The following is a 22,739-nucleotide window of genomic DNA, read 5'->3' on the forward strand; positions in this document are numbered from 1 at the left end:
ACCTCAGTGGGGAGAGCCCAGCAACCCTCCCGACTCATCTGAGCCGCCCCAAGGGGAGCACCGATGCCCGCTCATTCCCCATGGTCCAGACTGGGATGCTGTGCTGCGCAACTGGAGGGCCTGTGACTGTGAATGAAATATGGCCCAGTGCCAGCCTGTGGCTCCAAGGGGGCCCTTCTCAAGCTGCCTTGTCTCAGCGCCACAGCCTCACTGTCAGGGATGGCAGGGGCCGGGCACCCCCATGGAGGGGTCACTCCCAGGCCCGCTGGCTCTCAGTCGTCATGGCCAGTCCCCAGGTGTTGCTCTGGGCTTGGGAGGGGCTGGATGGGCCTCAATAACCGCAGTGGTAACAGGGAAAAAAAAAAAAACCTTCACATTTTAAGGACTCCATATAATTGAAGAAACAGACTCTAAATGAGCCAGAGGTGAACAGAGCACTATGGGCCTGGGGATGCCTGGCGTCGTGGCCCCCCATCCCCGCAGCTGGGGGCCGGGCTCACCCTGCGTGAGACGGCGGCGCTGGAGCGCTCCTTGAGCTGCGGGTCGGTGGGGAGACTCCTCCAGATGATATAGGGCGTGTCGTACTTGGCGCGCAGCCTCGGGCAGCGTTTAAAGATGAAATCGATGAGGAAGAACTTGATACCAGCATAGAGTCCTGAGAGCAGGGGACACAGTCTGTTCAACGTAGAGCCCTGAGAGCAGGGGACACAGCTCGCTCCATCTAAGCTCTGCAGCTGTGCCAGTCTACTCAGGGTGATGGTTCCGGCACCTCCCGCCTCCCAGATTGGCACTATGCCCCCTCCCCAGCAGGCTCCTCCCCACCTTCTCCTTGGCACTGAAGGGCACCATCAGCTGCCCAGCAGTTCAGGGAGTGCTCCCAGCATCCCTTCAAGGCTCTCCTTGAGCCCCGCCCCGCCCACCTGCAAAGTGGTGGCTCCGCCCTCCAAACAGGCCAGATCCACTAAAGACCCACTTAAGACCTACTCAGGGTGACGGTCCGGCACCTCCCGCCTCCAGATTGGCACCCTCCACCCTGAGCCTGGATGTGAGAGTCCAGCTGCTCGCTCAGTCCTCACCCTGGACGCCCCCAGCCTCGCTCCCCTGGGGCCCATTCCAACTGCACAGTCTCAACCCCAGGCGAGGGCCCCACTGTAAGTGCCCCACCCACTCCCACTAAGACCCCTCAGCTCTGCTAGGACCCCCCCATCCAATGCCCCTCACTTCTCTCTCCAACTCTGCCTGGCTCAGGGCTGTTCTTGACCCACCTAAAACACTTCAGGACTGTGCCTCCTCTGCCCCAATTCCCCACACCTGGCACCGAATCTGAGGTCCCTCCATGGCAATCCCTCCCCAAACCCCCTCCCACCTGCCCTCCTTCAACTGGGTGCCCCCACGCCCGGCCCATCCCTGCTGAGGCGGCCTCCCATGACCAGCTGCTCAGACGGCTCCCAGCCACGCCCTCGCAGGCTCCCCTCCGCCAGTTCCGTTTTCTCCCCAGCACTGTCACCTGACATAATCATGGTCAGTCCCTCTACTAAGCATGACCTCAGAAGAGCCGGGCCTGGCTGCGCCCCAGGACCCCAGCTGGCAACAGACGCAGGGATGGGAGGCAGGTCCGGCCCCCACACACCTCCTGACGCACCCCTCTGGGCAGCGAAAGCTGTCAGGTGTTCTGGTCTCTCCGGGTGCCCCTCCCAGTGCTGGGGGCTGTCTCGCTGCCCACAGTGCCCAGCCCGCCAGACCAGAGCAGACATGGCAGGCCCTCCCTGCAGGGGCCCCAGGGTCAGAGTTGCATGTACTATCTGTGCTATAAAGGGATTGATAAAGCCATGCCTTTGTTTCGTTTTTTGCCTTTGTAGGACATTTTCACAGAAATTCATCAATCAAGTCAGACTTTTTGACCCCAATTCTCAACTTGTTGATTCTTTTTTTTTGAGACAGAGTCTTGCTCTGTTGCCCAGGCTGGAGTGCAATGGCTCGATCTCAGCTCACTGCAACCTCCCGGGTTCAAGCGATTCTCCTGCCTCAGCCTCTCGAGTAGCTGGGAGCCTACCACCACAACTGGCTAAATTTTATTTTATTTTATATTTTATTTTATTTATCTTATCTTACTTTATTTTTGAGACAGAGTCTTGCTCTGCCACCCAGGCAGGAGTGCAGTGGCACGATCTCGGCTCACTGCAAGCTCCGCCTCCCGGGTTCACACCATTCTCCTGCTTCAGCCTCCCAAGTAGCTGGGACTACAGGTGCCTGCCACCACGCCCGGCTAATTTTTTTTTATTTTAATTTTTATTTTTTTATTTGAGACATTCTTGCTCTGTCGCCCAGGCTGGAGTGCAGTGGCGCAATCTCGGCTCACTGCAAGCTCCACACCCGGCTAAATTTTGTATTTTTGGTAGAAATACAAAATTTTCACCATGTTGGCTGGGCTGGTCTCGAATTCCTGACCTCAAGTGATTCACCCACCTCGGCCTCCCAAAGTGCTGGGATTACAAGCGTGAGCCACCGTGCCTGGACAACTTGTTGATTCTTGAACGATGCTAGGTGTGGGGAAGGGCAGGGCCAGGACCACCCCCTTGGCTGACTGCACTGAGCTCCCAGGCCTCCTCCACGTGGTGGCCGACCCGGGTGGGACAGCTCAGCTCAAGACAGCCCAGGTCCCAGCTGGGGCCATCCTTGCTTGGAGCAGGCAGCCTCTGCCCCTCTAAGCTGAGGTCCCTTGTCAGCACTGTGAACAGACACGTGGGCACCAATGAGCCAGGAATGCCATCTTGGCCCACACCTGGCAGGGTCACTGCTGCCCAGTGGCAGTGGTGATCTCAGTGTGGTTGCGAGAACCCAAACCACACTGGTTGTCACAAAAAAGGACAGCAGGGGCCGGGCGCAGTGGCTCACGCCTGGAATCCCAGCACTTTGGGAGGCCGAGGTGAGCAGATCATGAGGTCAGGGGTTCAATACCAGCCTGGCCAACATGGTGAAACCTCGTCTCTATTAAAAATACAAAAATTAGCTGAGTGTGGTGGTGCACCCCTGTAATCCCAGCTACTCCCGAGGCTGAGGCAGGACAATCACTTAAACTCGGGGGACGGAGGTTGCAGTGAGCCAAGATCGTGCCACTGCACTCCAGCCTGGGTGAGACAGACTGAGACTCTGTCTTGAGAAAAAACGACAGCAGGGCAGATCCAGGACACCAAGACCCAGGTGCACACCCCCAGGCTCCCCGTGGAGGGCGGCCTACCCTGGAGCTGTCCAGGGCCGCAAGTGCACTGCAGCCCTGGAGCCTCGGCACCTGGACCCAGGCCCAGGGGTCCAACCGGAGGTCACAGTGGTCATCTACCCACTCATGAGCCTGGAGTCCTGGGTGCTAGCCAGAGGGGCTCCAGGGCATTGTCGGGTAAGGGTCTGATCAGATCTGGCTCTGCCCACTCCTGGTGACGCCACCTGATGGCCACAGTGAGCTGCTGTTGGAGAGCTCAGCCCTGCTGCGTCCAGAGAGGCCTGTCCTCCCACCAGCAGTTACGCTGGGTCAGGGCTAGGGTCGGGCTTGCGTTATGGCAAAGGCATTCAGGAAACACGGCAGGGGGCATCTGCTCTTCCACACAGACACAGCCCCCCACTGCTCCTCTGAGCGGCATGCCCAGCCTAGACTGCTGAGGGGCCAGGGTCTGACTTCCCGACTCCAGCACGGAGCTCTCCCCACCCCTGGCTTTGTGGCTTCTACAACCGCACACGCTGTCCTGCTTGGGCTTAGGCGAGTCCCACCTGCCCCTCAAGGACAGGACCCTGGCAGCCTTGCTCCCACATGCCAGTGTGTGGCCCATGTCAGACGCTGGATCGTTGTTATTGAGGAAAAGAGAAAGAAAAGAAAAGAAAAAGAAAGAAAAGACAAAACAAGACAAGACAAGACAAAACAAAACAAAACAGAAGAGACTGGGCGCAGTGGCTCCCACCGATAATCCCAGCACTTTGGGAGGCCGAGGTGGGCAGATGGCCTGAGGTCAGGAGTTCGAGACCAGCCTGGCCAATAAGGTGAAACCCCTTCTCTACTAAAAATACAAAAAAAAAATTAGCTGGGCGTGGTGGCGGGTGCCTGTAGTCCCAGCTACTTGGGAGGCTGAGGCAGGAGAATCACTTGAACCCGGGAGGCGGAGGTTATATTACAGTGAGCCGAGATCACGTCACTGCACTCCAGCCTGGGTGACAGAGCGAAAAAAAAAAAGAAAGAAAGACAAAATCGAAGAGAAAGAGAAAGACAAAAAGAAAGGAGGGAAGCAAGAAAAAAGAAAAGAGAAAGGAGGGAAGAGAGCATGCTGGGCAGCAGTGGATGAGCGCCTCCTGGGTTGAGGAGGGGCCACCACACCCCACCCACCTCCCGGCACAGCCCGGTCCTCACCACCAGCCGGCGCCCTCCTTCCCCACCGCCAGCTCTGCAGATGAGTGTTTTAGTGGATGAGATGAGTGTTTTAGTGGATGTGACTCTTGGCTTCACATGATGTCACCAAACTCATCAGCTACAACCAACCTCCCTGCACATCAAACCAGGCTCTCAGGCTCCCCACAACCATCACCCCTGAGCCCACGCGTACCCCAAGAGGCGTGTCCTGCCCAGGGAAACTCCCTGACATCCCCAGGGCCTGCTATCCTGGGTCTTGGGTCTTCCAGCTCCTCCCACTTTGCAGGAGACATGGGGGCCTTGTAAGCAGAGGGCTTCTTGATTTAAGAAACAATCACCTTATCCCTCAATCTCAGATGGGCTTCACTTCTCCCAAATTGAAACATTTGTGACAAAAAGCAGAGGAAGGATCGCCAGGTGATTTTAACAGCTCTTGCAGACACTGGTGGCATGCGGACGCCTGTGTCCCCCCCTCCTAAAGCTACAGGCCACAGGTGCATCTACTTACCCACAGCAAGCCCCACCAGGCGGTAGGGGAAGAAGCAGGAGGCCAGGAAGGCAGCCCAGAGTGCCACATACAGCTTCTGTGTGATCTCCGGCTGGACCCACATGAACAAGCTGGAAGGAGACGGGAGGCTCAGGCCGGGCGGGCGCCGCAGGGCCGGGGTGGGGGGCGGGACTTACTTCTTGATCTTCTCCAGGATGTCAGCCATCTTCCCGAAAAGGTTCTGTGTGAAGGAGAAACAACGATTACAACAGCCCCCGCGCCTGGGCTGTCAGTCACACCGCTATGCCAAGAGGGCCTCCAGGTCGGGCAGCCCTGAGGTCACTCAGAGCCCCACGGTCCTGCCCAGCTGCTCCTAGGCCGGGGAAGGCGCAGCTCTGGTCTAGGGCAGAGGTGACCATGCTCACGGCAACAGCAGATCCGGGCCTGAGTCCTTCCCAGGGGCGCTCAACCCTGGCCAGGAGCGGTGGGGAGGGAGGGGGGGCTCCACCCAGGCCCTGGTGCACCGTCCACAGAGGCTGAATCAGTAGGCCCCTTTCCCACCCACCAGAGTTGCTGTAATGACCATCCAAGGGCAGGGTGACTACAGGTCAGCTGACAGCAGGCAAACCAGGTGTCAGGCACGGCCCTCCCCGGGCAGCAGCTGAGGCCAGCGGAGACCTACCCCTGGCCAGCAAAGGCACACACACCCCTGGCCGGCGTAGAGACACCCCTGGCTGGTGCCCATGGCCAGCGCAGACACACCCCGGCCGGCGTAGAGACACCCCTGGCCGGCGCCCGTGGCAGTACCTGGGCTTTCTGGGCGACGTCCAGCACCAGCTGGAACTTCTCAGACACAGTCAGGTCTTCCTTTGGAGGTTCCTTCAGTAAAAGGGGAAAGAGAATTTTCCACTGAAATTTAACAGTTCAGAAAAACTACTGACAAAACAGTGTGGCGCCCTCCCAGCCCCAGGGACTCTGCTGTCCCCACACAGCCAGGGGGGGATGGGACATCCCTTAGGGACCTGGCATCAGGAGGACAGCCCTCTGGGCTGATGGTGACATCTCACCCTGTGCCCCTCACTCTGGGTGCACTACAGGAGTGGGGCAGAGCTGCCCCTGCAATGGCTGAGCAGAGGCTCTGCCTCACAGTTCACCTTCACAGCTGCCCTCCCTCACTTACAGGCAGGGACACTGAGGCCCAGCCAATGGGAGCCCTGGTCCTGCTTGTCTCCCATTCATTAAGAGCCTCTCAAGGTCTCCCCGGTCTCAGTGCTGGGCGGGCAACAGCCTGCCTCCTCCGGGTACTTCCCCTGACCCCCGGTGCTCCATGCAAGAAACAGGCACTGAGATATCCAACTAGGCCCCTGGAGGCAGCGAGGCCTCCCTTCTGCCCACGCCCAGTGGTCCTGCCCCATGGGCCGGGGTCTCCCTCTAGAGCAAACTTCTGTAAAGGGCCAGATAGTAAAGATTTTTGGCTTCCAGGGCCATGTGGTCTGTCAGCTACTCAACCGTAGTGCAAAAGCAGCCACAGCAGTATGTAAATGAATGGGTGTGTCTATGTGCCAATAAAACTTTATTTACAAAGTTAGGCAGTGGGCCACAGAGGTGGGTTTTTTGTTGTCCTTGTTTTGTTTTTTTGGGACAGAGTCTTGCTCTGTCGCCCAGGCTGGAGTGCAGTGGAGGGATCTCGGCTCACTGCAAGCTCCGAGAGCTGGGCCCTTGAATCTCAGATGGGAACAGGCCCACCTGTCCAGCCTCCTGTTCACCACCCTACGTGGGGAGGCTGCGGGGGCTATAGCAGCCCCTCAATGTCCCCCACCCCTGCCACACCACATCCTAGCTGGGAAGCCTCAGCTAGGACAGGCCAGGGCCAGGCAATCTGCTTCTTGCACAGCCAAGCCTGGCCTAGAATGTGGGGCCAGGCGTGCGGCCTAGCGGGACTCGGGGCTAGGGAGGGGCTGGCCTGCTCCTCCCTCCTCCTCAGGCCAGGACAGGGCTCCCGGGGATGACCACGTGGCCTCATCCAGAGGCTTCCCCGAGCGGTGCCTACAGGCTGTGAGGCCTGACGTGATGGAGACGGTCGGAAGAGACCGTGCACCCTCCAGGGACTTACCACGGGCTCAGACACTTCCGGCACGATGCTCCACTGTATCCGCCACCCCCTGGCGAACAGAAAACACACATACCTTTAGGACAGCGCCACCTGAGTCAGGGGATGGCATCGAATCACCAGCCCTGCACGCCCAGCTGGGCTTGGAGGGGTCCCTTCTAGGTCCTTCTGTGCTGCCCAATGGGGAGAAAAGGTCCTCCCGGAACCCCCTGCTGTGAGAGCAGACAACTCCTGTCACCCTCACCAGCCCCTCCCCTGGGGCCCTTCTGGGCAGAGGGGACATATTTAAAAGTGGCCAGTGGTGTGGGGGAGGGTGGCCCTTCAACATTCAAAGTGGCATCAGCAAGCGTCCAAGCTGATCCTGCCCTAGCTCTGGGTACCAACAACACCTTCCCGAGTATTTAAGTGATTTCTACAAAAAACATTTTCAAATGAGCCAACCGGGGCAGGCACAGAGAACCATCTGGAAACGTTGGTGCATAAAAGTGCAAACTTTTGAATGTGGCCAAGTCAAAGTACGAAATCACAGCTCTTCCCTCAGCCTCGGCGCAAGGCTGAGGTTCACTCCTGGGGGTAACCGCAGGCTAAGAAGGACCCTGGAGTGCAGGGACTAGGGGTCCGCCCCAGGGCGTGGGCTTCCCAGAGTCCCCCTCAGCCTCCACAGGGAGGGGGTGCTCAGAGGGTGTATAAGGGGTGACACGAGGGCCCTGACTCAGGCCGGGGTTGGGGTTAACGCGTCGGTCACACGGGCGTGCTGTCTGCAGGCGACTGGTACTCATTCCCGGTCCAGCTCCTCCCCAGCAGGCTCATCTCCGACAGGCAGCCAGCGGGAACCTTCCGGGGCGTGGAGCCGTTTGCTTTACCCACCCACCCACTGGGGTTGGGGAGAAGTCCCCTGCGGTGTTCGGGTAGGTGCTGGAATGGCCCTGGCTCTGCTGGCCGCCCGGGGAAGGAGCTGCTGGGGGATTTGGGAACTTCCCACTACCATCTCTAGCAAACCAGGGAGGGGGCAGCCACCCTGCCTGGGGGTCTCTGGAGCCTGTCAGGGGACCACCCCCGAAACGTCAGTGCATGACATACCCAGCTGGGGTCATGGTTGTGTGAGACGCAGGGAGACAGCACAGTCATGCACGCGGTGGGATAAAGCGGCCGCAACAAACCAGCTCACCTACCTGGCGATGAGGTAATTGAGGGATAACCTCAGAATTGCTAGAAATAAGAACAATGGGATGGCCCAGCCGTGCCACACGGCATTCATGTACACCTGCGGGTGAAAGACAGGGCATTAGACCTCCTGACAGCTTTGATCAGGACGAGGCACATCCCTCCTGCCTCCCCCAACCAAGCGGCCCCAGTGGGGAGACCAGGCCACCCCTTGGCTCTCCAGACACTCAGGGATGAGGGCGCATCTGATGAGGAAGGGCTGCTTCCCTGGTTTAACAGCTGCTGGTGGAAGCCAGGAGACACTCAGGAAGAAGCCCGTCCTGGGGACAGAAGCATGTCCTGGGTCCTGCCTGCCCCGGTGTGGCCCCCACGCACCAGACTTGGGGCATCACCAGGACTCAGCCTGGCTGGGCGAGGCGGCCAAGCACTGCTGAGGGCGAGCCACATGCATGCCCGTGGCCACCTTCATGCCAGGCACCATCTGTGCCCAGCACAAAGCCTGGGACACAGAGCAGATGTGCACAGGGCAGGGGATGGAGGTGAGGCCTGGAAGGCAGGTCCAAATCTCGGGCTCATCTCTTAGCGACAAGACACAGCACAAGAGCGTGTGGGACCCCAGGCAGCAAAGGCCTCCCGTCGCAAAGCATCTGTGAGGGGTGGCGAGAGAAGAGGCCTTCCAGGGCCAGGGTGGAGCCGGTGGCCCCAGCACCCAGCCTTCATCTGTGAGTGTACAAAGTGCCCATGTCCCAGGTGAGCGGTAAGTGCCTGGGGCAGGCAGAGGGCCAAGGGCTTCAGGGACTTTCCCAGAGAGCCTGACCCAGGCTGAGGCCATCTGGGGACCTCTCCCAAGGGGCCCGCTCAGCAGGGCAGTGCTGCCTTCGGGAGCCCTGGACAGTGCCAGGCTGTGGACGCCTCCTCTCTGGCCTGGAGGCCCCAGCAAGTGGGTGGGCTGCCTGCATCTTCCTTGTGCTGGAGGCACAGTCTCCACCCCAGGTCAGGGGGCTTCCCCGGAGGACCAAGTACTGAGACACAGGTAGCAAGTCTCCTGTCCTGCTGGGGCAGCCACTGCAGGGCAGTTCCAGGCAGGGTGGCTGGGCCCCTTTTCCCCCAGGCCCTGGCAATGTGGGCCCTGGTGTCCTCCAATCCCTCAGGACTCATGGCTCACAGGGGCCAGGCTGGGTCCCCCTGTGAAGTGCCCCTGGCCCCAGCACCAGGTGCTCTGTGGACCTCAGCAGCATGGCCACTGCACCACAGGGTGAGTGCCAACAGGCCTTTCCCGAGGGTACCCTGGGGGATGAGGCTGCACCAGAGCCCTGTCCAGGGAGCCCTGCAGGCTAGTCCCAGGCCACGCCCAACATCTTTGATCCTTGAAGCCACCCCATGGCTGGGCACCGGCATCAGTGAGCCCACTGTACAGAAGGAGAAATGAGCATGTCCCTGGGGCCTGAAGAAGTGCCACCTGGGGGCTACCTCCTACCCCGGGAAGGTGCCTGGTCATGTGGTGAATGCTGGCAGGCACGTCCCACCCACCCTGCTTGGCCCCTGGAAGACCCACTCACGGTGAAGGCAATGGCAGACGTGTAGACGGAGTACCAGTCGGATAAGGCAGAGAGGTTCTTCACAAAGTTAGTGACAGGCTTGGCACCGCGCTCTGGGGACAGAGCAGACCGCAGTGGTCAGCACGGTGGGTAGGAGGCCCTTAACCACGTCTTCCCGGAGAGTCAGTTTGGCTCAGAATCCCAGAGTCCCCACCGCCATGGGCCCCACCCACACTGAGCATTGTGGGCGCCACGCAGAGCCGCTGGTACTCACTGAGCCGTCTCATATTTTCAGTTAACCTAGGAGAGAAGGGGAGAGATGGGAGCCCAGGGTTAACGCACCCGCTGGCTCTGCAGTCCCCACTGCCCAGTTCTGCTGGCTCTGCAGGGGCCAGGGAGGACGTCTCAACAGCCTGGGACCCCTTCAGTGCACAGAAAGGCCACGCACGGCAGCTCAGCACAGGACAGCAGGGTGCGCCGGGATGAACCTCAGTGCCACTCCCCAAGTTAGGAAGGTAGGGGCGACTCGCCAACGAAATCATCCCCTCGTTTCCTGCCTGCGTCCCCAGAACAGAAGTCCTCAAGGGCAGAGCTTTGCTGGCCTAGCTCCCTCGGGACCCCCAGGGCCTATGGCAGTGCCTGGCAGGGAACCAAGGTTTACTGATTGGACTCAAGAGCCAAGGAAGGCCCCAGGCAGTGGGCTGAACCCTGTGAGTCCCCACACAACTGTCACAAGCCACAGCTGAGAGCAGAGTGGGTGCACGCAGCTCTGCTGCACCTAAGCAGGCCTCGCAAGCCCCTGCCAGGCATGGCCCCCAGAAGACTGGACACAGAGGGGCCTCCAGGAGCTCTCGGCAGCCTCACGGACAGCTGTGGCCCATGATGATAAAGGATGGCCCACCCGCTGCAGCCTCAGCCCAGGGACCAGGGCCCCTAATGCACAGGCAGCCCCAGGCTCCGCGAACCCCCACCTGCGGGCGCTCAGGGGTTCCTCCGTCTCCACGGTGTTCTCCTCAGGCTGGAACCGGAAGTCCTCCACATACTCCCCGAACCGCTCGTAGAACCACTTCTGCAGGCGCGAGGACAGCCCCTGGCTCCGACGCTCTGTAGGGGGCAGGGGCCCGGTAAGGGCGCGGCAGGGCGGCACGGCCTGTTCTGGGGTTGGTCCGGGGATCTCAGGGCAGGGAGGGGCCTCACTGCAAGGGCGCGGCCAGCAGGGGCACAAGGAATGCTCGGAGGTGGGACAGGGAAATGAAGGGTCCCTGTACAAGAGACTTTGAAGGGCTCAGTCCTCTGAAGAAACCAAGTGTAAACCGGCACAGAGCAGAGCTGCCCCGGCATGAAGACCTCAGTGCGGGGTCTCTGCTTTTCATGCCCTGTCCCTGGCTCTCTGCCCACCCTGGGCTCTCGTCAGCGGGCAGCCCATCCATCCAGGCTGCTCAGCCCACCTCAGCGGTCTGCATCAAACCCCCTTTCTACCTCCAGCTTGTCAGAAAGCAGCTGGAGAGGTCACTGCCCCAGCCCTGCATATCCTGCCCCAATGGATGGCATGGCGGGAGGCTGTGTCCTGGGCTGGGGGTGCCCAGCGAGCTCAGCCAGCCCAGGGTGAGCTCATGGTGACGTCGTGCTGATGACCAGCACTGTTCACCAAAAGCGAACACCTCTAGAAAGCGGCCTCCATCACGGAAAACCGGAAGAATCCCTTGGAACGGGGACTCAGGGGTGCAGGCCAGTCCCTCCCTTCAGAAGGCCAGTGAGGAGCCGCCTGCAGTGGGTGCTGCCTCGCCACAGTTTCGGGCCCTGGGACCAGAGGGCCTGTGGTCACCATACCCAGGGGGCTGTGGGCTCAGGGCAGAGGCTCAAGAGCCACAGGCCAAGGGGGCTGAGGTCTGCGTACCCCAAGGCCACCCGGGCAGGGACGATGGGGCCAGGGCAGGCTCCTGCGGCTTCTTCCCCCCTCCCAAGGCAGCCTGGCAGAGTTTTTAAGGGGAGGGTCCAGGTGAGATCGGCACACTCGTCCCAGCCGTTAAGTGAACCGGCCCAGCTGTGTTCCCATGGACTTTATTTATGGACTGAAATTTCAGGTTTATATTATGTTCTCATGTCATGAAATGAAACCATTTAAATCTGTGAAGCCAGGCGGGGGCTGGAGTTTGCTGAACCCCAGGTACAGGGAACTGTGCCGGCTGCCTGCAGGGCGTGGGGCAAGATGAAGAACAGGCACTCAGGGATGGAGGATGAGGAGAGAGATAAAAGGGCACACGACCCCCCCCCCCCCGCCACTCGCAGCCAACCATAGCCCCACTGCCCACTTGGTCCCCTTCAGGGAGGCACCAGGGCAGCGGCAGTGACCAGCGTGGCTCTCACATCGCTGTTCCGTGGGGCAAGGCTGAAACACAGTACGTGTGTATTCCCCAAAGAACACACAATCACGCTTTAGTTGAGTGACTGGAAATTTGCGATGACGACTATGATGACTCACCACTTCGCATCAGAGACACTAACCCAGTTCTGACGGGAGGAGATTCCCGGATGCCAGCAGGTGCCTGGGCACAGAACCAGCACCTGCCGCCTGCCCACCTGCTGGGGGGGGCGGGTACCTGCTCCATTGTTAACCTGGGCCTGCAGAACCAGCAGGTGACGCGCACCCACCCACCTGCCCGCCTGCCTGTCCACCCGCCCACCAGGGTGTACCTGCTCCATTGCTGGCCTGGGCCTGCCCTTTTGGGGGCTGCTGAGCCGTCTGCTCCTCGGTTCTTAGAAAGCAGGGAGAGAAGAGACAAGAAGTCTGTTAGTTCCAAACTCCATGCCAAGTCAGGCGCCCCCCAGGGCTTTCGCAGCCATGTACTACACAGGAGAGGTCAGGGACAGCGGGGCTCTCTCTAGAGTCTCCACTGCTCAAATGCTGGTTCCGAGCATATCCAGGCAAGCATAGAGCTGCCTTCCTAACAGGCACACGTTTTGTTTTTAAACAGCCACTGTCTCTCACCACTCTTTCCTTTCCTATTCATTTTAGCACCCTTGCTTCTTTCATCATCGTTAAACTCAGAATACTCTCATATCACCAACCCGTCTGCTAATGAAAAGATACTGATCAACACACATGTGTTTATCAAGCACCATGCCAGGCCACAGGCTGGGTGCCACCTGTCAGCAGCCGGTGCCCAGCTCCCAGCTCAGCCTACTCCAGCGACCTGCCTGGTCTGGGCAGGGGCACTAGACGGCCACCAGGGTCTGCTTCCGTCCCACACCCAGCCCCTCCAGCCAAGGCCCGTGAGCAGGTGCAGCACAGAACCGGGCCAAGTGCTGTGTGGTCACCCCTAAGCTTCTTAACTCTTGGGGAGCGGGAGTGGGGAGGGAGGAAGCTGGGGGAGGAGTAAACCCTGAGAAGAGAACAGAGGGCGGAGCACAGGGCATGGCCAGGTAAGCGGCGGGCAGGAAGCAGACGGTGAGGTTTCAGGGGGCTTTGGACCCACAATGGAGAGAATCTCTGCCCACTAACAAGTAGCCTTAAACCAAGGTGACTTTCTGAGAATTTTCTTAAAAACCAAAATAGAGATTTTCATAAACAGAACTGCTGTGCTTTAATCCTGCAGCTTCAGAGTGTGTGGTGTGTGTGTGTGTGTGCAGTGTATGCGTGTTTGTGTGTGCCCTCACACACCTACCCACCCTGGACAGACCACAGCCACCCAGACCCACCCCAGATCTGCACCAGGACGACAAGGAAAGAGGAGGTCACTCTGCCTGGGACTGCTCTTCCTTCACCCCCCTCCTCCTGGCTTCCAGAAGGTTCCTAAGCGCCACCCCCAGGTAAAGCAGGGGAGAGCCCTTAATGCTCCCAGGACCTTCAGCTTCCACTTCCTGGGTCACAGCCTGGATGTTCCTTCACTGCCCACTCCCCACCCATTCCCAAAGCAGAGACTGCGAGATGGGGCTCCCTGCGTCCTCACAGCTGACCCAGGCTGGGCACACCTGCCACCAAGGGGCTTTGGTAAAAGATGAGGACCAGATCCCGGAGTGGGGCTGGCGGGGGTGAGAGGACGGGAAACAGAACACAGGGAGCAGGGCCACGGGGACAGCCTCAGGCCACCTTAGCCACCGGGGGAGAAGCAGCGTCCCATGGGGGGGGATGGCACTGTGGTCAAATGCCTGGGGACCGCACCTGTCCCTGGGATCTCCCAGTGTGGCAGGTCAGGTCTCTGTTGCACCTCTACATTATTAAGTGTAATTTAAGCTTTGAGCTTCTGTGGATTTTCACAGAAGGTTCAGCATCAGGTAAAGCACCTGCCGAGGCCCATGCACCCATTTCTGGTCTGGGAGGTTCTGCCAGGGCGAAATAGGAAAGTGAGGCCTCTCCCTCCCCCACACCAGCTGGATGCCCCCACATGAGCCCCCGGGGCACTCCACAAGGTCATGTTGACCTGCAGGAGGCGAGCGAGGAAGAAGTGGGAGCTAGCCCAGTGGACACCCCCCATCTTCCTGCACACTAAACCTGAGGGTGCTGAAGGGCACTGCTTCCTCAGGGCCAGCTAAGCAGCGACACTTGGAGTCCTGACAATGACACACGGCCCCTGGAGTGCTCGGAGCGGGCAGTCAGTGCTCAGCTGGGGTGTCCCAGAGATGCCGTGTGCATCCCTATCTGGTGAGAGCCATCCATGCAGGTCATGGGGGCCATGGACAAAGGTGTGGCCAGTGGTGGTGGGAGGCTGAGGTGGGAGACCCAGAGGGAGGCTGAGTGGGAAGGCTAAGGGGGAGGCCGAGGCAGTGGAGTCTGAGGAATTAGGCTAAAGATGATGCTGGGGGGAGGCTGGGCGGAAACTGGGGGTGGAGACTGAGGGGGAGGCTGAGGGAGTGAAGGCTGAGAGGGAGGCCGAAGCAGAAGGCTGCTGGAGTGGAGGCTGAGCGGGAGGCCTGGGAGCCAGAGGTGAGTGGCTGAGCTCCCTGGCCTCATCCACCAGGCACCAGTTTGAACTTGTGCAGAGGGACACGGAGCCTCGTGGTGTTAGCGAGACAGAAGGGCACTGGCTTTGTAACTTGTGCTGGGGTCCTGAATGACCTGCTTCCTGCTGGCGGCACTGTGAGGCACAGGGCAGGGTGAGGGAGGAGGCTGTGAGCACTCAGGGGTCCGGCATGGGACCCACAACCAAGAGCAAAGACGTCAGCTGCAGATGTGCCTCTAGCAGCCAGGGCGGCACTGGCACCCAGGACATGATCCTGCTAGGATGGGGGTGGGGGGCAGGGGCCACAGGGCACCCTGAGGAGCTGCAGCGCGGCTGGGGCAGACAGGGAGCATGGGAACACGCACAGGCAGCGCTGGGAGGGCAGGTCCTAGGAAGATCCTAAGAGGCCGGGCCGGCCCCAGGGTGGGACACTGGGTGGATGCACAGAACGGGGTCACCTGCAGGCCAGGATCAGAGCCACGAGGTGGCTCTGGGACTCTGCAGGCCCCATGCCAAGCCTCTCTTCAGTCGGCCTGGCCCCCGGCCTGGGGGCTGGCAGGAGCACCTGCGTACCCTTTTCCAGACCGCCAGAGGCACAGGAAGATGACACATTGCCAAGCCCAGGCTCATGCAGGCACAGGCAGGACCTACACCTGGGCAGTTGGAGCTGGGCCCACCCTCACCCTCAGGCCTCTCCAGGGCCAAGAGTGATGCTGCCAAGACGCTATGGGTGCAGCAGAGGCCGGCGGGGCAGGAGGGGTGAGGGGTTGGGGCAGCCGCACACAGGCCAGGGCCCCCAGGAAGGCGCAGTACCTGGCCTTCAGCACCTCCTGCACCTTCTGCTCCAGCTCCATCCGCCGCTGCCGCTCCCGGTCCAGCTCCTGCCGCAGCATCTCTGCGTTGGTTTCTTCTCGCAGCTTCCGGAGCTCCTCCTCTATCGGGGAGAGAACAGCCAGGTGACCATCGCTCATGTCCATGCAGCCCCCTGACTCTGGGATGCTGGGGCAGGGGTGCCTGACTCAGAAATAGCAGAGGGGTCTCTGCTCCATAGCGGACCTGAGCACCTGACCTTCCTCCAGGGTGCAGGGCACTCACACAGCGGGACATGCACTGGTTCCCATCCAGTCCCTCCTCCTGGGCGAGAGCTATTAACGGGGCTCCTCTTACACGACTGGGGCAAGAGCTGGGTGAAGCAAGGGTATGAATTTCCTCACTATGCTTCATAACAGTGCAACACAGAACACAAAAGCCATTTCACCAAGCACCGCCACGCTGAGGACACCTGCGGAGAGGATGCTGACCGCACCCGGCCGGCCCACCACACCCACCCAGCGCCTCCACGTGCTGGGCGAGGTTCTGGGATGCGTCAGCAGCAGAGCAAAGGCCCTGGGCCAGCGGGGACAGCCCACAGCTCAAGCTGGCCAGGGGGCCTGAGAAGAGCACGGGGCAAGCTGGACACAAGGCTGCTCTGGGAAAGCCTCAGGAGAAGGTGAGGTCTGAGTCAAGACCTAGAGGGAACACAGCGAGGCCACAGACCCTGGGAAAGAGCATCCAGGCTGAGGGAGGAGGCAGGGTCAGAGGTCAGAGGTCGGAGGGACTGGAAGACTGAGGATGGAAGGAGCCAGGAGCCAGGGAGTGCAGGCAGCCTCTGGAAGTCAGGACACTTCCACCACTCGAAGACAGGGGACCCGGCCTCTCCCCCGCTTCCTCTGCCCCATCCCTGCCTCTTCCTCCTAAAACCAACAGTGCTGGGTCACCTAAGGGCAAACCTGAGGCCCTCGCTTCTCCCCCACTGCCCTCCCAGGGCCTGGCACAGGCTCCATGCATGAAGGACAAGAGCAACAGACAGATGAGAGCAGAGAGCCGGCACCTGTGGACGCCCACAGGTCCTCGGTCCTTCTCAGAAGCCTGGGCCACTGACCAGACCCTGCCCAGACGCTCCTCTCCCCAGCCCACCCACCCTACTCTGTGTAGTGTCTCCTGCCCAGCCCAACCCTGTCTCCTTGACAGGCTCAGGCAGGTGGCCCCAGGGCCAAGGTCATGGGTAAGTTCAGGTGGAACAATTCTGGCTTACGGGGCAGCAGTGGCTTGCAGAACCCAGCTGAGGGTCACCTAAGTGCTGTCTCTACCCGCAAGGCTGCCTTGGCTGTGGCCTATGGTGGCTGAGGGTCCAGATCAGTCAGCCTCGACTTCAACTGCACAGACCGCACTGACCATGGGGTGGACACGCTGAGACCTTACAAAATGGCAATGGCAGCAGGAGAAGCGCGTCTGCTGGAGTCCCAGGAGATATTCCTGAGACAAAGGAACGTGGCTGATGAATTCACCCAGGTTCTTGGGCAGGGCCAGCAGTCAGACCCCACCGGTGTGAGGCAGGAACCCTTGGGGGTCTGGCCAGCAGCCCAGGGCTGAAGGCAGGCTTCTAAGCCTGGAAGCTTCTTTCTGGGTAGGGTGGGAGTGACCCCAGTAGCTTCCTTTCCTGTCCTGGACACCTCACCACATGACTTGGGGCCACAGGGCCATACCTAAGACTCCAAAACTGGGGCCAAGGGCAGTATGACAGCCTCAGGCCCCAGTCCCAGGCTAATGTCCAGGAGTAGCCATACAGAAACAGCAGGGGGCCGTGCCCAGGCAGGGAGCAGCCGCGGGTGGACCAGGGTCAGTAAACCCAGAAGCCGAAGGTCAGCACACCTTCCTGCCCGGCAGCCACAGGCTCATGGTACCCAAAAGGGAAGAGACAGGCACCTGCATCTCACCAGTCCCACTCCCACTGGGGGTGCTGGATGCTGTTACTCGCTGTTACTAACCCGAGAGAAAATATTCGGATTTACCAAGGACCAGGATCCATTTGCTCAATGTGGGTGTCTGGAGCTCTGCCTCGCTCCCCTGCCTGCTGGGATCGGCCCTTCTCCAAGCATGGTTTCAGTGTCCTTCAGCATCCTGGACTCCTGAGAGCCCCCCAGGGCAGCTGAGCTGGCCTGGAGAAGACCCTCCCCATGGAGGCTGGGGTGGGGGGCACTGGGCCTGTCCCTGCGGACTGCCTGGTCTCATCAGGCTGGTTCCCTCCAGAGCTCCCCCTCCCCACCCCGCCTCCATTCTGGGGAGAAGCGTCTGGTCCTGGCACAGCTACTTTTCTCTGTAGACCAAGGTCCCTAACCCGCTGACATGGCCAGGTTCCACCACCTGGCAGAGCGTTAGCTGAAGCCGGTGCCTCCCCAGGGTTCGGGACAGGCTGCGAGGTACCAAGTGCTCAGTCCGGGAGCTGAGCAAAGGCGGGGTCAGAATGGAGGCAGGTGGCCTCTGCCTAGGGCCTTGGGGAGGCTTCCGGGTCAGAATCAGGGGCAGGGTCCAGCCCGGCCTGGGGCTCCAGTTCAGAGCAGCAGGAAGGAGGCGGCAGGAGCAGCAGGGCCCCTGACCCAGGGCTGTGGGGGATACGTCTCCAGGGCTGAGGGAGCTACCCCCCAGCCCTCCCTGGGCGGCCGGCTGGCTCCTTTACAGCAGAGGGGAGCAGTGCCAGCCACACTCGGGTGGGGTCCCTTCACCCCCTACACATCTGGGGTTCTTTCTTCCAAGATCCCAGATCCATCCGCTCTGCTGGTCTCTCAGCTGCCCCAGCCCCATCCCCAAGTTCTTAACTGGCCTCCCAGCTCCTCGCACACCCTCCCGTCTGGCTCGAAGCTGAGGTCCAAGGCTGCTTTTAAAGCACAAGCCAGAACTTGTTGCTTTCCCGCTTAGAACTCCTCACTGGGCTGGCAATGAATCCAACTTCCCAGCTTGAAGCTCCCTCCCGAGGCCCCCACCCACCCACTCCCAGCCTCAGCGCCCTCCACACCACCCCTCATCTTTGCTTTTTGGGCTCAAGCCACAGAGACCCGCTTTTAGGTCCTCAAATGTCCAGAAAATATTCAACTTTGCCGAGGGTCGGGCCTGCCCCAGGACCTTTGCATGTGCTGGCCCTGCTCCCGAGGAAGCTTCTCTTCTGCCCTCCAGGGTGAGGTGTCCCTCAGCCTCAGTCCTGACCCCAATACCACTTCCCCGAGTGACTTCCCCAACAGCTCCCCGCTCTGGCATAGCCTTCTGTCATTTTCTCTCACGGGTCCTGCTCTTTCCTCTTGGGGACACGATTCCCACTCCGTGTGCTGGGTGGGGATTCCCAGAAATGGCACACAATGTCCTGGTAACGTGTGACGTTTCCAAGCCTCCATTACTTGCAGGCCTCCCTGACTTGTGCCCAACACACCCCACAGGTTCTGGAGGAGGGACCACCCCGGTGTCACCACCTGTTCCGGCCCCAAGACCCAGCCTCGCCCAAGGAGAATCCAGCAAGATGTGGGGAAGGGAGAGTGGTTGGGAGGGGAGCTTGGCCGGTTCTCACACAGTGCGTCTAGCAGGGAGGGCAGATGCACTGACCAGCAGGCCGTGCACGGAGTGGAGGCAGCCAGGGACTTGGAAATTCAGTGTCACAGCCCTAACACGGTGATCAGTCCACAAACCCGACCGCCTGCAGGGACCTCCACCCAGCCCCTTGCCAACCTTGCATGTGGCACGAGCCCCCAGCCCCCCGCCCTCGCGGAGCCACTTGAGGGCCGGCTCTGGCACGCCTTCGTCAGAAATACTCAGGTAATCATCACATGCCGGGCTCTGCCAAGGTGCCGGGACACCACCATGAACAGAGGGGACACCACCCTGCCCTGAGAGGGTGCCTGGGTGGGTCCCCAAGAGCAGCATGGAGCATGTGAACCCACTGCATGGGCCCGGGCTGGCCCTGGGGCCCTTGATGGGCGGGTCCACGCCCCAAGACAGGAGGAACCTGGGGACCCTTCCTCCGAGAGAGGTCACACGCCCACTGACAGCCAGGAGAAGCTGGGCATCTTGACCCACCTGAGATGGATGCTGCCCCCCCACCCCACCCCCAGCCACCTCCAAGGGACCCGATTCTCAGCCGCCTGGCCCCTCTTTCGGTCTGCCTGGCATACAGAAGGGGCTTAATCAAGGCTCACTGGATGAGCGAAGGAAGGAACCAAGTGCCCCGTCAGCCGGTGTTTCTCCCCAAAGGGAGCGTCCGCCTGGCTCAGTCCCGAATTTGGAGCCAGCTGGGGAGGGTTCAGAGACAGCCATGGGGTGTTTTCATCTCATGTCTCTGTCTTCATGTTGTGGCAGTGACTCTATCGCGTGGGAACACAGAGGTGAGACAAGTCACACTGGGCAGCCTTGCTCCGGGCAGGCCTCTTGGGCAGAGTAGGCCGAGGTGGGAAGGCTCAGGTACTTTCCCAGGTTAACTCCTAGTACCCACACATCACCTCCTCTGATCTTGGCCCTGTCAAAGTCAAGGCAGCCCACATGCCTCTCCATCCATAGGTCAGAGAGGCACTTTGGCCCCTCCCTGCACGGGTAACAGGAAACCACATTTTCCTAAATGGGGCTGCCCCCTATGCCCCTTCCTGGAGTCACTAAGCTGTGAAAGGGCAGCAGCCAGCCAGGTTCCACCACACGGCAGAGCACTGGCCAAAGCCTGGGTCAAGGTGGCCAGTCCCAGCCCAGGGACGGATGTGGACGGATGCGGACACAGGTCCCTCCTGGAGCCAGGGATGCCGTGTCATGCCTGCCTGTGTGAAAAGGCACACTCACAGGCCTGGGTTCAGAGGTCAAAAGGGCCTCAGGCAGCCGCCCCTTTTTCCACCCTGGACCTCCTGGGGTCAGGCTCTCTGTAGAGCCCAGACAAATGTGAACGCCAGAGCCCGGCCATCCTCGCTGCTCAGAGCCCAGGGGACACCTGGCTCCCGGGTCGGCGGGCGGCACGGCACCCTCAGCCTTGCAGGCAGGGCTCCTCGGACAGCGTGGCAAATCAGCCTGTCCCAGCTTCTGGAAGAGCCATGAGGCTTCCCACCTTTGCCCAGTGTCGTTCCTGATTGTACAAAGACAGCTAAGTAAACGAAACCGGCCAGAGAGTCTGACCGCTGATCTCCCATGAGTCCTTGCTGTCTCTGAGCACATGGCCCCCTGCAAGGCCAAGCTGCTGTCTCTCCAGAAACTGAAATGATGATCACATGCCCCATGACTCCATCGTACAGGCTGCCTCCCGCCCAGCAGCGACACATTCAGGTCAAGTGCAGTGTGCCGAGCACAGCTGTATCTTTCCACAGGACAAAGGCGATGCAAATCCCCCATCATCAATTTTTCTTTCTCTTTCCCGAGTAAGAAAAGAAACAAGAGGGCCGATTTCCAGCCCGGAGCAAACTGCTGAGCTGGTATTCACACGGCAGACTCCTCTCGTCCAGCCCCGGCCCCCGTCCAGGCACCGAAAATCTGCGGCTGCTGCCGATACTCTGGGTTCCCTCGGCCTCTGGAGTGGGCCTCCTTGTGCCCCGAGCTGCTCACAGACACCGAGGACGCCGGGCTGCCCCACCCACAGGCCTCCCTGCCCCGCAGGTCAGGGCCAAGGTGTCCTGCAGGGTGGGGGTGGGAGCGAGGCCACACACAGGGCAGGCCACGGAGCCCCTTGGTGACCTCTGCATTTGTTTCCCATGGCTCGCCACCAACACAACGGCTTAAAACAACACAAACGTATTCTCTCACAGTTCTGGGGTCAGAAGTCCAACCTGGGTCTCCCGGGGCTGAGGTCATGGCGTGCACAGGGCTGTTCCTTCTGGAGGCTCCGGGTAGGGGGAGACCCATTTCCTGCCTTTCCAGCTTCCTGAGGCCCCTGTGCTCCTTGGCTTGTGGCCCCCAGGAAGCAATGACGTCACTGTGACCTCTAACTCCACCCTTACGTGGCCTCCTCTGACCTTCCTGCCGTCTCCTTCTCAGAACCACACACCACAAAGTGTGGTGACTGTGCACCCCCAGATAATCCAGAACCATCTCCACCAAAGGTCTGTGACTCATCCACATCTACAAAGTCCCTTCTGCCATGGGAGGCCACATTCACAGGCTGGGGGAACATGGACACTCTGTGGGGCCATGATTGTGCCAACCACACTCTGCCTCGAGACAATCATGTCAAGCATAGGAACCAAGTGCCTAGGCAGGCTGGGAGAGTCCTCTTCGTCCACCTGGCCCGGCGTGGACTTTCCTGCCCCTGGCAGTCCTTGGGTCATAAAACCACTGGAAGCCCTCCTTTGGTGGGTCCAGGAGCCGTAAAGGAGTACAGGGTCCCTGGCAGCCCCTAGCTCCGTCTCTCTCCTCCCTACCTCCAGCTCTGCCCCCAAAGGCACCTGAAGCAGGATTCCCTGGTGCCGCCACCAAGGCGGCCCCACCAGAAAAGTGCACACCGAGCCTCTCTAAACCCCCACAGTGAACAGCACGGACGGAGGGGATGTTACAGAGTCACCCATGTGGCCCACAAATGCATGATCTGCCACAGCGCGTCCTAATGGCAGCACAGGGCACCTGCTCTCCCAAGACCCCCTGCACCTGTCTCGGGCACAGACATGTGCAAGACATGTGTGAGGAGAGTCCAGGTGGCAGCCATACACACCGCACAGGGATGGGAAGCTGCCCCGGTGCACCAGGATCATGTGATATCACACCTGCCGGGGGCCAAGTCACAGGTGGAGACCCAGGGACAGGAGCCGTGGCCCGCAACATCAGACCAGAAAGTCACGGCCCTGCAGGAGCAGAGGAGCCACCACATCAGAGGCCACAGCTTATGCAGATCCCGTGGCACTGTTTCCAGCCCAGTGAGCTGCGCCTCTTCCAGGGTCGGCCGAAATGGGCTGAGTGCACAGCAGACCTGGTCACAGCAGCCACCAAATGGCAAGGAACCCAGTGGGAGGCCAGGGGCCCAAAATGCCTGCCCAAGGAGTGAGTCGGACCCTAGAACCTAAGTCCCAAGGGAGCACCTGGAAAGAGAAATCTGTGCCTGCCTCGTGAGTTCTCATCCAGGGGTCTGCTCCCCCGATGCCTAGGAAGGCATGTCAGCCGTCTCATTGTCAGGAAGGAAAGCGAGACGGCCCCGAGTGGCACACGGGGAAACCAGGATGGCTACCCAATGGGCCAGGGTCTGCCCCCACTCCAATGTATCACAAGAGCCATTGGGCAGCAAAATATGTCAGGGAGAAGGGAAGATGGAAGGAGGCCCAGGGGACACTCTGTGTGTCCAGAGGGA

General features: G+C 60.4%; 1 protein-coding gene across 1 annotated transcript in view; it reads right to left on the reverse strand.

The window, feature by feature from the left end:
- The window catches only part of GRAMD4 (GRAM domain containing 4), a 101,042-nt gene that overhangs the window by 7,038 nt on the left and 71,265 nt on the right, over window positions 1-22,739 (reverse strand). Inside the window, exons 4-14 of the mRNA XM_012507680.2 lie at window positions 15,446-15,566; window positions 12,387-12,448; window positions 10,664-10,796; window positions 9,967-9,992; window positions 9,714-9,805; window positions 8,163-8,254; window positions 6,994-7,042; window positions 5,688-5,759; window positions 5,078-5,121; window positions 4,902-5,011; window positions 501-655 (exon numbers count right to left, since the gene is read on the reverse strand). Of these exons, the coding sequence (XP_012363134.1) occupies window positions 501-655; window positions 4,902-5,011; window positions 5,078-5,121; window positions 5,688-5,759; window positions 6,994-7,042; window positions 8,163-8,254; window positions 9,714-9,805; window positions 9,967-9,992; window positions 10,664-10,796; window positions 12,387-12,448; window positions 15,446-15,566 (956 nt within the window). The remainder of the gene's footprint in view (window positions 1-500; window positions 656-4,901; window positions 5,012-5,077; window positions 5,122-5,687; window positions 5,760-6,993; window positions 7,043-8,162; window positions 8,255-9,713; window positions 9,806-9,966; window positions 9,993-10,663; window positions 10,797-12,386; window positions 12,449-15,445; window positions 15,567-22,739) is intronic.

This window comes from Nomascus leucogenys, chromosome 7b, assembly GCF_006542625.1.
Source record: "Nomascus leucogenys isolate Asia chromosome 7b, Asia_NLE_v1, whole genome shotgun sequence".
In the NCBI taxonomy this organism is placed as follows: Eukaryota; Metazoa; Chordata; class Mammalia; order Primates; family Hylobatidae; genus Nomascus; species Nomascus leucogenys.